The sequence below is a fragment of the Rhinoraja longicauda genome, chromosome 28 (genome assembly GCF_053455715.1).
Source record: "Rhinoraja longicauda isolate Sanriku21f chromosome 28, sRhiLon1.1, whole genome shotgun sequence".
NCBI lineage: Eukaryota > Metazoa > Chordata > Chondrichthyes > Rajiformes > Arhynchobatidae > Rhinoraja > Rhinoraja longicauda.
Window position 1 is genome coordinate 26,327,758 of NC_135980.1, and position 13,505 is coordinate 26,341,262.

General features: G+C 42.6%; 1 protein-coding gene across 1 annotated transcript in view; it reads left to right on the plus strand.

The window, feature by feature from the left end:
• Positions 1 to 13,505, plus strand: part of ell (elongation factor RNA polymerase II) — a 90,171-nt gene that overhangs the window by 29,340 nt on the left and 47,326 nt on the right. Inside the window, exon 2 of the mRNA XM_078424155.1 lies at positions 8,537 to 8,584. Within this exon, the coding sequence (XP_078280281.1) occupies positions 8,537 to 8,584 (48 nt within the window). The remainder of the gene's footprint in view (positions 1 to 8,536; positions 8,585 to 13,505) is intronic.

The following is a 13,505-nucleotide window of genomic DNA, read 5'->3' on the forward strand; positions in this document are numbered from 1 at the left end:
GTGACGTTTCGGGTCAAGACCCTGAGCCAGAGATGCTGCCTGACCCGCTAAGTTACTTTAGCTTTTTGTGTCTATCATCACACATATCCTTAAGGCCAGGATCTTAGAATAGCATTTGCCATCTTTCTCAGTGTTCTCTTCCACTGGCACTGTATAGATTATTAACACCCAAGCTAAAACATCTGACCATGCTGATATCCCAGTCCTACTCTTTTAAACCTTTGAGTCCTGCGTGCAGTGAACCTTGATCTTGGTGTTTCCCAGTTGAAAGTGGGTTGTTTTTACAATGTGGGGACATGAACATTAACTGAGATAATCATCGCGCTACTTGCTGACAGTGATCATGAGTAATCCCAGAACTCGGGCACCAGAATAATGAGTGAATATATGGTGTAGAAAGGACCTGCAGATGCTGGTTTACACTGAAGATAGACACAAAAAGCTGGAGTAACTCAGCGGGTCAGGCAGCATCTCTGGAGAAAAGGAATAGGTGACGTTTTGGGTCGAGACCCTTATCCGGAGATGCTGCCTGACCTGCTGAATTACTCCAGCATTTTGTGTCTATCTTCAGTGAATATAAGGGTTTATAGATGTGTAGTCTGCAGGATCTACAGACAGGTTTTATTGAAATGCAGTTACTTGTTTTGCAGACTTCTGAAACATCTTTTGGGGTTCTGCAAAACTTCCAATTGGTGTAGACTAATTCGTAAGCAGTTTCTTCTGCCCTGTGAGAAATAGTTGATATTGAGTTCTCTTCCTCCCTTCATGTCCCAGCTTGCTTAGTCCCTGCCCTTATCCTCCTTGTCAAAGCTCAACAACGCAATTGAGGGTGAAACAGAATTAGTGTTTCAGGCTGAAAACCTTTCATCAGGACTGGGAAAATTTAGAAAACAGATGTATTTAAAGTTGCAGAGAAGGGAAAGGCACGATGAAAACAAAAGGGAATACCTGAAAATGGACGACAAAGGTAGGTATTGGCTGAGTAAGGGTGGTGAAAAGCTCGGCAATGGCAGCAGCTACTGTACAAGGCAAAGGTGTGAACAGAGGGAGATGATTCAGTCAAGTCAAGTCAACTTTATTTGTCACATACATCTACAAGATGTGCAGTGAAATGAAAGTGGCAACGCCTGCGGATTGTGCTAAACTATAAAACAGAATAGTTTTGTTTTTTTAACACAATTTTTTTTTTAATACAGTAAATTAAATTAGTCCCTGGTGATATGAGAGTTAACAGTCCTGATGGCCCATGGGAAGAAACACTGTCTCATCCTCTCTGTTTTCACAGCGTAACAGCGGAGGCGTTTGCCTGACCGTAGCAGCTGGAACAGTCCTTTGCTGCGGTGGTAGGGGTCCCCCATAATGTTGCTGGCTCTGGATCTGCACCTCCTGAACAGTACGAGTGGTGGGGGGAAAATATAAAGACACATGACAGAACTGCAATTTACACAATAGAATGATGACTGGGAAAGTGAAATAAAGGAGAATGAGGGAAAATCCCAGGAGGCATCTGTGGAAGGAGAGAAACTGAGTTAGTACCACAGGTCATCGTCCTACATTTCTGCCCGCTCCAGTCGGATCTCCCTGCGAATGGCATCTTCCCCTTTCGACCTCTCTTTCTGCCGCCTTTCTTTGAGAGTCGATGGAGCACTCATTCCCTCCCTCCCACTCGGCCCTCCCTTGGTGCTTTCCCCAGAAACCATAGCAGTGCAACACCTGTCCTACATGTCCTCCCACCTCACCATCCAGGTGAGACCTAAATGGCCCTTCCAGGTGAGACAGAGATTCACGTACACCTCCTCCACCTGGTCTTTGTAAAGGTGCTCACAGTGTGGTCTCTGGTGAAAACGCCTGTCGATTCTGTGACCTTTTTGCAGAGTACCTGCATTCTGTCTGCAACAACCACCCTGACCCTCCGGTTACTTGAGATTTTAACTCTCCTTCGTTTTCCCACACAGGTCAACGGCTGTTAGGGATTCCACACTATTCAGTGTAATCTACTATTCTTACAAGTACTTAAGTATGATTAGCACTTGTGTAATAAGAATTTTACTGAACTGTATGCAAATAAGGAATCTCACTGCGCCTCGGTACATGCGACAATAAAGTACCATTGAACCTTTAGACTTTAGCGATACAGCGCGGAGATAGATCCGCCCATGCTGACCAGGATCACCCTGTACACCAGCACTATCCCTACGCATGAGAGACATTTTTTACCAAACCCAATTAACCTACAAACCTGTACGTCTTTGGAGTGTGGGAGGAAACCACAGCACCCGGAGAAAACCCACGCGGTCGCAGGGAGAACGTACAAACTCTGTACAGACAGCACTTCTAGTCAGGATCGAACCTGGGTTTCTGACGCTGTAAGACAGCAACTCTACCGCTGCGCCACTGTGCCGCCCAATTTTAAGAAACCATCTTTGTTAAAATTGTTGCTGTTCTATAGGTGCCTACTGTACCACCAACTTTCCATGTGGTTAAGGATAGTGAATGTTTGTTGAATGTTTCAATGAGGCCAAATGAGTATTGACCTTACCCAGCGCCTGCACGTTTGAACTTCTCAATAGTCAGTGGATAATTATAGCAATTATATAATATAAGAATTATTAGGGTTGGAATCCCAGCTGAATATCCCACCATAAAATTATTAATATTGAAGTTAAATTGTAGCCCTCTGCTCCTCCTCAGGTACCATCTTTAAGATCAGTTAAATAGAATCCAGACATTGAGCCTAATTCCTATGCGATGAGAAGGGATTGTTTGTGAATTTCTCATATTGGCACTAAGATTGCGGCTAAATCTGATCTCTGTGTACTTGCAACTCCAAAAAGCAGTACACAACTTGCTTTCCTCTTTCTGACTGCAAATCAAATGCCCTTTCTGAGGATCATCACACTGTGATGTGTTTCACGGCAATAGAAGGGTGAAACATCAACTCAGGCCAATTTTCCTAAGCCTTTAGATTCTTGCTGCCAAGGTAAACGAGATGGATTTTGCTGTGAACACCAACAGAACTGTGCTTATTTTGCTGGGTTCAGACTGAAAATGGCACCATTGCAAAAGTAATAGACAAATTTCTTAGTCATCTAATGTCTGGGAGCTACAATTGCTGTGATGATTTTGATCTCATATTCTCTAGGTTGCACTAGGTTGACACACACTGGATGCAGTTTTACTGGTGAAACCAATCACCCACTACCTCATCAAACTTTTTGATTTATTGCATTGCAAGTGTATCCCAGTCGATTTATTCACAAAATGCTGGAGTAATTCAGCAGGTCAGGCAGCATCTCGGAAGAGAAGGAATGGGTGACGTTTCGGGTCGAGACCCTTCAGTCTGAAGAAGGGTCTCGACCCGAAACATCACCCATTCCTTCTCTCCCGAGATGCTGCCTGACCTGCTGAGTTACTCCAGCATTTTGTGAATAAATCGATTTGTACCAGCATCTGCAGTTATTTTCTTATACTAAGTGTATCCCAGTCCTGTATAGAGGCTATCACAGATCACATTCTATTACTGTACATTTATATACTTCCGCAGCAGTCTCGGAAAGGTAAATGGGAAGAAAACCTGGCTAATTTTCTCCTGCATAAGCCAGGGCTGCTGAGGCAAAATGTATCATTGGAAATGAGGTCAAAATCAGGACAGTCTGCCTTAGCTGCCAGAGGTTGTGAGTTCCTTCTCTGGTGATCTTTTTAGTTGTGTTGCCTGCTGGTTGAATCAAGTGCTGGATGTAACTCATTCCTGATATTGTGCAAGAGCTGCATGTGTGCATCTTGTTTCTGCCTCCACGTGTCTGATTATTGCGTCTGAGTAAAGGCTCTCAACTCCATTATTTAGCTTAACCTTGTACTTGGTCAACTTAGCTCCTGACTCCTTGTTCATTTTGTTTTTATTCTCGACATTTTTTCAAAAGAATTCCAGCATACACTGAAGAAGAGTCTTGACCCGAAAAGTCACCTATTCCTTCTCTCCAGGGATGCTGCCTGTCCCGCTGAGTTACTCCAGCATTTTGTGTCTACCTTCCAGTGTACATACACTGTGTTCACCAGCCCGCAAATCTGAAGTAGCCAATAAAGTGGAACATTAGTGAGGTTATCACGCAAGTTTCACGCTCAGCATCTCATCACGTAATTGCTAACTATAATCATCTTATTTAAAACAACAAAAATTGCAACGGTATTTGTGAAGCCAGTTGGCTCATGATGCCTCAATGGACTCGTGAGATGTAGATTGGAGCTTGTTTCGTGTTATACGATTAGCTAAAGCCCTCAGTTGGTTTTGTCATCTCTTATCATCTGTTTATCTTTAATTGAGAAATGCAGATGAAGGGTCAAAGTGCATAATGCAGCTGAGGCTCAAGATATCAGAAAGGTCACGTTAAATCAGGAAGTGGTTAGATTACACCAGGAGTGAACTGAGATGTAGGGTTTCGTTCTTAAAGTAAAGCTCCGTGTTTTGGAATGTGACAGTGCAAGACGATGGAAGGCTCTTTGGCCCACAATGTTCATGCCGACATGTCATGCTGAAGTAATCGTTGCCCGCACATGGTCTGTATACCTCCATTCTCTGCATATCCATATGCCTATTAATGTCACTTTCGTATCTGCCTCCACATCCCCCCTGGCAGTGCTTTCCAGGCACCCACCATTCTCTGTGTGGGCGAAAAAACATTGCCCGCACTTTCTCCATTAAATCTTGCCCCTGTCACTTTCAAACTATGCCTTCTCGTCTTTAACATTTCCACTCTTAGAAAAAGGTTGTGACTGTCTACCCTACCTATATGCCATCATGCCCTGGGGATTTATTCATGTTAATTCTCTTTTTTTTTTAAAAACCCAACACCACATCATCCTTGATCAGAAACTGCCCAGCATATTGGTGTTTCCCACACCAATCTCACTATTCTATGTGTCCTCTTCCTTAGTGAATTCAGATGCAAAGTACTTATTTAATACTCTGCCTATATCCTCTCACTCCATGCATACATTTCTTTTGTTATCGTTGAGTGGTCTTACCTACTCCCTGATTACCCACTTGATTGTAATGTATGTATCAAAAAGGTATGTGATTTTCTTTAAACCAACTTACCAATCACATTTCATTTCCCCTTTTGACACTTCTAATTGCCCACTTGAGTTCATGCTTTCTTGCTGTATATTTCTCAAAGGCCCAATCTGAATTCGCCTTTTCTAAACCTTTTTTGACCAAATATACGACCTCTTTGGTCATCCAAGGTTCTCCATCACAGTGAGGGGGGTGTTTGGAGTCACTGTGATGGATGTTTGTGTTGGGGTTATGTGTCTTGTGTTTCTTTTTTTTGTGTGACTGCTGGTAACGTAATTTTGTTCGGTACCTCGGTACCGAATGACAAATAAAGGCTCTGTATTCTCTGTATTCTGTATTCTTACCTTGCCATCCGTATCCCTCCTCCTTACTGGAAATTGCCATTTCTGAGCTCTGATCAGCTGGCCTTTAAATAACTCCCACGTGTCAGAAGTGGACTTGCACAATAACAACTGCTCCCTATTTACTTCATCAGCATATTTTTTCATAACAGCACGTCTTCAGCTGTCTTCACGGTATGCTGATGGCATCCAGCTGAATCTTTATGAAAGTTTTTCTCAACATCTTGCCTGATGCCCAAAACAAGGTGCGCTACAAACTATTTCTAAGGAAATAGACAATGTCACAAGTTCCATATGCTTGTTCACTAGGACCCTTCTTGGCCACTATCCCGACTGAAAAACTGGTTACTGTACTGTCGTTAATGCTTTATCTGATCTTAGACTGCTTTGACCCCATATTTTCGATATAAATCTTTGTCCACCTCCAATGCATCACCTTTCTTGGCTATTGTTTCAATATCCAGTGCCGAAACTAACAATCGTGCTCTTTTCATTACCCTAATTATCTATGGCAATACTTAAATTTGGAACCTACAATATTTCCTGTTCACCATCATTTGTATACTTAACGTTTGTGTTGGCTTCAATACCTTTCATTTAAATTTTGAATTTGCGTAGTCAAAACTTAATTCTTGTAACCACCTCCAGCTCTACAGCTATCTCGACTTCAAGCTCTGAAAATCCTTTCCGGAGCGCTCTATTCTTTATATTTCTAGGACCCTCCTCCCTTCAGATTGATTTCTTAGATCAAGCTTTTAATTATACCTGACCCTGTCTGCACTTTGCGTTTGTCAGTTGCTGTCTAATTATATTTCTCTTCGGGTAAATTAAGTGCTTTGAAACTTCATTCTAAATTAAAGACACCCCTGACAAGTTGCATCATGATTAATGTCTTAAACCAGACAATTGGTGGGGTCGTCGTCGTCGTCCCCCCCCCCCCAACTCCTAGTTTTCCTGCAACAGTTCAAAGATTTTGGCTTAAGTGTGTGCTCAAGCATTGATCAAGGACCTCCAGTCACAGTATAGAATGTTGAAGTGCTACCTGTAGAATCCTTGCCCTTGGCAAGAAGGTAATGCTAGAGTCAGTTATTAAGGATGGGATAGCAGCACATTTGGAAAGTAGTGAAATCATTGGACAAAGTCAGCATGGATTTATGAAAGGTAAATCATGTCTGACGAATCTTATAGAATTTTTCGAGGTTGTAACTAGTAGAGTGGATAAGGGAGAACCAGTGGATGTGTTATATCTGGACTTCCAGAAGGCTTTCGACAAGGTCCCACATAACAGATTAGTATGCAAACTTAAAGCACACGGTATTGTGGGTTCAGTATTGATGTGGATAGAGAACTGGCTGGCAGACAGGAAGCAAAGAGTAGGAATAAACGGGTCCTTTTCAGAATGGTAGGCAGTGACTAGTGGGGTACCGCAAGGCTCAGTGCTGGGACCCCAGCTATTTACAATATATATTAATGATTTGGACGAAGGAATTGAATGCAACATCTCCAAGTTTGCGGATGACACGAAGCTGGGGGGCAGTGTTAGCTGTGAGGAGGATGCTAGGAGGCTGCAACGTGACTTGGATCAGTTAGTTGAGTGGTCAAAGGCATGGCAGATGCAGTATAATGTGGATAAATGTGAGGTTATCCACTTTGGTGGCAAGAACAGGAAAGCAGACTATTATCTGAATGGTGGCCGATTAGGAGAAGGGGAGATGCAACGAGACCTGGGTGTCGTGGTACACCAGTCATTGAAAGTAGGCATGCAGGTGCAGCAGGCAGTGAAGAAAGCGAATGGTATGTTGGCATTCATAGCGAGGGGATTTGAGTATAGGAGCAGAGAGTGGTGAATCTGTGGAATTCTCTGCCACAGAAGGTAGTTGAGGCCAGTTCATTGGCTATATTTAAGAGGGAGTTAGATGTGGCCCTTGTGGCTAAAGGGATCAGGGGGTATGGAGAGAAGGCAGGTACGGGAAACTGAGTTGGATGATCAGCCATGATCATATTGAATGGCGATGCAGGCTCGAAGGGCCGAATGGCCTACTCCTGCACCTATTTTCTATGTCTATGTTTCTATGTAGTAGTATTGATACAGAATGGGATTAATAAAAATTGGCATAAAACTCGAAAGTATTTGTGCATATTTCCTTTCCCTTGAATGGATAGCATTTTTGGCTACTTATACAAGTTGTATCAAATGTCTGGTTTGTGTGCTTTAGCTTGTGAATTAGTCATTCAGTTATCTGCTTGAACAAGAATCTCATACGCGCAAGGACTTGACTATATCATTACCTTCTGATGTCTGCTCAGTGTCTCTCACTTTGTAATGTTTTTATGCCAGCACCAAGAATGCAATTTCCGTCCAGAATAGAAAGTTACAATTCCAGGAAAAGATTGCAAACCCAATCTTAGCATTTTTTTTCAAACTGTTGGGATTTTCGTAATTCTAGCGAAGAAACACCTCAGAGGAGTTTGTCATGCCATATGTGTTCAGAGAGCATTATTAATCAATCGTGTAACTTCAGGGACTGTAATCATGATGTGAAAACATTGGTTCAAATTCAGTCAAATCCGCTGAAGATTTAAAATGTTGTCAATCTAAGAAAAAGACTGCAATATTAGAAAACCTCAAAGATTAGAAAGACCTTGGAGACTGGCTCAGAGTTCACATTGTTGCTGCAAATACCAAAGAGTATTTGTGTACCTTCATTCAGACCTGGCAGACAGATGGTTTAAAAACTATCTTAACTGTTTTCCTCAGAGTATTTCAGTTTCATTTATAGTCTTTTAGTCTATTTTCAGAGGGACATGTTTGCAACTGACATTTCGATTAAGGTTTCAGATCTTTGCAGAAGCAGGCAAGCTGTAACAAAACCTGAGGGGTCACCAGGTACATTTGGCACGAATTTAGGAGGCAATAGATTTGATAAATCTGCTAGTGACTCTTTCATTGGATGGAAAATGCAAAGGAATTATCCTTAATGTTTACACACTTGAGCATCTCATAGATATTGTGGTTGATGTGCATGAAACCTCTCCCCATCATATTCAAGTCATTGTATTTGAGCTCCCAAATTGTTATGCAAGTTGTTGAGGATGCTTATGTTTGCTTCTATTCTCCCTCTAGGGCAATCTCGCCTCCCAGCCAGCGATTCGCTTTGAAAGAAACCAAGGGGTAAGTCTTTGGAACTTTGCTTTTGTCTTTCTATGATCTAAGGAACATGTCGTTGTTCACAAGTTGTCAAGTGTTTTTTCCCTTTTACTCTGTTTATGATGCTATTGACACATTTCTGGGTAATCCTCCACAGAAACATAATTGAATCATAGGTCCAATTACCTATGATTCATGTTTCAGCCTTTAGATTGAGTAGCTGGTTGTTATCTGACCAAGGGTAATAATGGGGACAGACCTTCTTGTTGTAGAATTGGTTCTGCCACTCATTTTGAACCTTAATTTTATTATTCTTACATGGTTCATAACCCTTAATTCATTTGCCTAATAAACATAAATCCATAGAAGTCTGAAGAAGGGTCTCGACCACGAAACGTCACCCATTCCTTCTCTCCCGAGATGCTGCCTGACCCGCTGAGTTACTCCAGCATTTTGTGTCTACCTTCGATTTAAACCAGCATCTGCAGGGTTTTTTTCCTAAACATAAATCCATCACAGTTTTAATCATAATTATAATCATACTTTATTAGCCAAGTATGTTTTGCAACATATGAGGAATTTGTTTTGCCATACAGTCATACCAATAAAAAGCAACAAAACACATAAAATACATTTTAACACAAACATCCACCACAGTGACTCCTCTCCACATTCCTCACTGTGAAGGAAAGTGAAAAAAAAGTTGAATCTCTTCCCTTCTTTGTTCTCCCGCGGTCGCGGGCCTCGAGCCTTCTGTTGACGGGACAATCTTGACTCTCGTAGCCGGCAGTGGGCCCTCTGTGTCGGGGCGATCAAGCTCCTGCATCGGGGAGATGGGGAATCTCGGCTCCCACACACCGTGCAATCTACCCCGGGTCAGGGCTGGTTGAAACCTTCTGCGACTAGAGCTTCCCGATATCAGTCTCTAACCGAGACTGCGAGCTCCTTGATGTTGAAATCTGCAGGCCGCGGTTGGAGCGTTGATCCCAGGCAAGGGATCGTAGGTTCTAATGGCAAGTCCACGTCCCCGCGGTGGGGCTCAAAGTCAGTCCCCGAGCAAGGCCGCCAGCTCCACGATGTTGGGCTGCAGAGCGACCGGAGATACGATCCGGAAAACAATCGCATTTCCGGCAAGGTAAGAGATTGCAAAAAAGTCTCCCCCGACCCCCTCCCCCACCCCCCACATAAAACAAACCAGAGAATATTAACACACTAAAAATAACAAATAAGACACAAAATCAGACAGACCGTTGGCGAAGCTGCCATCGATGACAGCGCCACCTTAACGGAAAGTTACATTTTCCTTGTACCCTATCCCATATCAAGTTTGTTTTCATGTGAAAACTTATCTTCAGGTTTCGCTCCAAATGAGTTGGCTCAAATCGTGTGTCTCCTCTATCTGAGTCTTGCTGAAGCAATTTCTCTCTAAATTTCCTGTCTGCTCCTTTCATCACCTCAACATCGAACTTAGATCTAACCTATATTCTATATTGGATGGATCACACGTCTGATCAACACAACCTATTCTCGTAAGAATTTTCGTCCTGATATCATTATGGTGAGTTTAGCTGCATGCCCTCTCAAAGCCATTTCTAAGGTGCTGTTTGCAGATATGAACCCAGATTTCCTTAAGTTGTGGCCCAACATTCCCCAGTGCCCTAGCTTGACACCAAATACTGGAGTTATTCAGACTGGAAGAAAGGTTCCGATCCGAAACGTCACCTATCCATTTTCTCCTAAGATGCTGCCTGACCCGTTGAGTTACTCCATTTTGTGTCTTATCTTTGGTATAAACCAACATCTGCAGTTCATTTTTATTCCCAGTGCTGTGTTCATGACTGAACCCGGTACTCCAAATGGTCCAGAACTGAACCAACGCATTGTCCTACAGCTCTGTTACCATTCCAGCCTGCTTGAGATAAAGGTAATTTAAAATATTTTCCAATGCTTCTATCTTCTATGCAAACTTGCTTATCACCAGTTGACAACAGGAGCTTTTGGCAAGTTTCCACTTCATCCTCAACACCGAGTACAGTATCAGCTAACTCTGCTTGGACTATGAACAAGCACGTGGCCTTAATCCTACAAGCTGTGTTAACTATCAACTATATTGTTTCAATGCGTTGGCAGGGACATTGTGCTATGGGTTCTAACTGTACTGATGGTGCAGAATCGAAAGAGTGCTGCATTGTTGCAGATGCTGGGCTTCAGTTGGTGGGGGTAGTAAGTAGTTTCTCAGTGTCCTGGCCAATATCGATCGTTATAAGTATTTTTCTTGTAGAATGACTGCTTATCTTTGATTATTAACAGTTGGCACATTTCAATGTTATTAACTCAAATGTGAGATGTTTGAATAACATAAGACTCCTTAAATCCAATCTGGTGCCCTGACTCTCAGTCTGATGAAGGGTCGCGGCACGAAATGTCACCTATTCCTATTCTTCAGAGATGCTGCCTGACCCGCTGAGTTGCTCCAACATTTTGTTTATCTTCGGTGTAAACCAGCATCGGCAGTTGCTTCTTGCACTCCTTAAATCCAAATCTCTAAGGTGTGAGAAAATTGTCTGCAAGGGCATAGTAGTCTCTTGACTAAGTTTCTTGTGAATTCCAAGGCTTGAACCCACAATTAATTCTGAGATTCTCGGTGCAATAGCTTACAATTCTAGTCCATTAAAGAAGGGTTAATGTTGTTAAAACTATTACAGGACTTAATGAGTACTGAAGTGTGCAGCAAAATCAGAGGCACTTTTCAGATGAGATATTACAGCAACAAGTCATGTTTCCCCTGGGCTAAAAGATTCAATGGCAGTTAGTTGAAGTGCTGGGTGGTTCACCTATTTTTATCAGATAGAATCATAGAAAGTGTAACATGGAAGGAAACCATTCATCCCATTAGGGTATGTCGTGACTTTCAAGGAACAGTTTAGATTAGAGATACAGCGTGGAAACAGGCCCTTCGGCCCACCGGGTCTGCGCCAACTAATGATCCCCATACACTAGCACTATCCGACACACTAGGGACAATTTTACAAATTAGCCTATATGTCTTTGCAATGTGGAAAGAAACCTGATCACCCAGACAGAACCTACACAGTCACGGGGAGAACGTATAAACTCCATACAGACAGCACCCGCAGTCAGGATGGGTCTCTGTCTCTGTAAGGCAGCAACTCTACCACTGCACCACCATGCCGCCCTTAGTCCCACTCTACATTCTTCCTTCGTATTCCAACAGTTTTTTTCTCCATTATTTATCCAGTTCCCATTTCTCGGGGCCAGCATTTTTATGTCTTGGCCAGGCACTACTGAAAAAACCCCAGCTATCTCATTGTGATTATAATGCCACTTTTGAGACTTGACTCGGTACCAATTGGTTGCAGTGTTTCCTATATTCTGTGTTTGACTTTCCCCTCAAAATTCCATCACTGATTTAAATAAAATGCTGCTTCAAGTCATGAGGTTATGAAACATCTGACTACCCTTTTTGATGTTGCCAAAGTTATGATCAATGTTTTTATGGCATAATTAAAGTTGGGTGACTAATGATCATTGAGTCACTGAGATGTATAGCACAAAAGTAGGCCCTTTTCCTAACACGTCGGCACGACTCAGTTGCAGTTTGTCCCACTGCCTTTGTTTTTGTTAAACCTTTCCTATCCGTGTACCTGTCGAAAGGTCTTTTAAGGTGTTGCAATTTTACCAACCTCCACAGCTTCCTCTGGCAGCTCATTCCATATACTGCCATCCTCTCTCAAATGGTTGCCCCTTAGGTCCTTTGAAATATTTTCCATATTACACATGCCCTACAGTTTTAAACTTGCATACTATGGGAAGAAGATGGAGACCTTTCACCTTATCTATGCTCCTCATGATTTTATACATCTTGATAATGTCACTTCTCTGCCAAGGAACTATGTACTAGTAGCTATCGGCCTCCCTGTTCCACAGCACTCCACAGGGCCATGCCATTTAATGTGTGCATCCTTTGTCTACTTTCCCTGTCGATCTAGATCCTGTTGTAATCTTGGATAACCTTCATCACTGTCCATTTCACCAAAAATGTTGGTGTCATCTGTAAACTTACAACCGTGCCAATTGCATTCTTATCCAAATCGTTAATGTAACTGACAAACAACAGTGGACCCAACACAGATCTGTGTGGCACATCACTGGCCCCAGGCCTCCAATCTAAAATACACTTCTCCACAACCACACTCTGGCTCCTACCCCCGTTTTGTATTTGGTTGGATAGCTCATTCTAGATCCCGTGTGATCTAACCTTCTGCACCAACCTAGCATGCAAAACCTTGTAAAAGATCTTGTTATGATCCATGTAGATAATGTCTACCACCTTGCCCCTGTCGATCCTCCTCTCCATGTCTTCAGAAAAACTCAATCACATTTATGGGACATCGTTTCCCAAGCCCAAAGCCATGTTGACTGTCCCTAATCAGTCCTTGCCTTTCCAAATGTGGGTAGATCCTGTATCTCCGAATCCTCTCCAGTAACTTTCCCACAACTGATGTTAAGCTCACCAGCCTGCAGTTCCCTGGTAGAAGATCACGATTGGTTTTTTTTATCAGGAAACTGTTCCCACTGGCTTCATTGGCATCCTTGGACTCTTGATATTTACACTAGTCGTTTCTATTAAATGCAAGGCTGCATAATGCAGCAATTTATAAGCTCTCCACGAGCTTCTACTTGGAATTGCTTCAGCCGAAACAATTTATGGTGTTCTCAGAATACTATGTTTACCTATCTATCACGTTGCTGCAAGTAAGAATTTCATTGTTCCGTTTCGAGACATATGACAATAAAACCGTCTTGACCCTTGGATCTCTCTCTCTCCCTCTCCCCAGACTTCCCTCTCTCCCTCTCCCCAGACTTCCCTCTTTAAACCTGGAGCACAGGAGCTATTGCCCCAATTTTCCATCTAAAATATCTA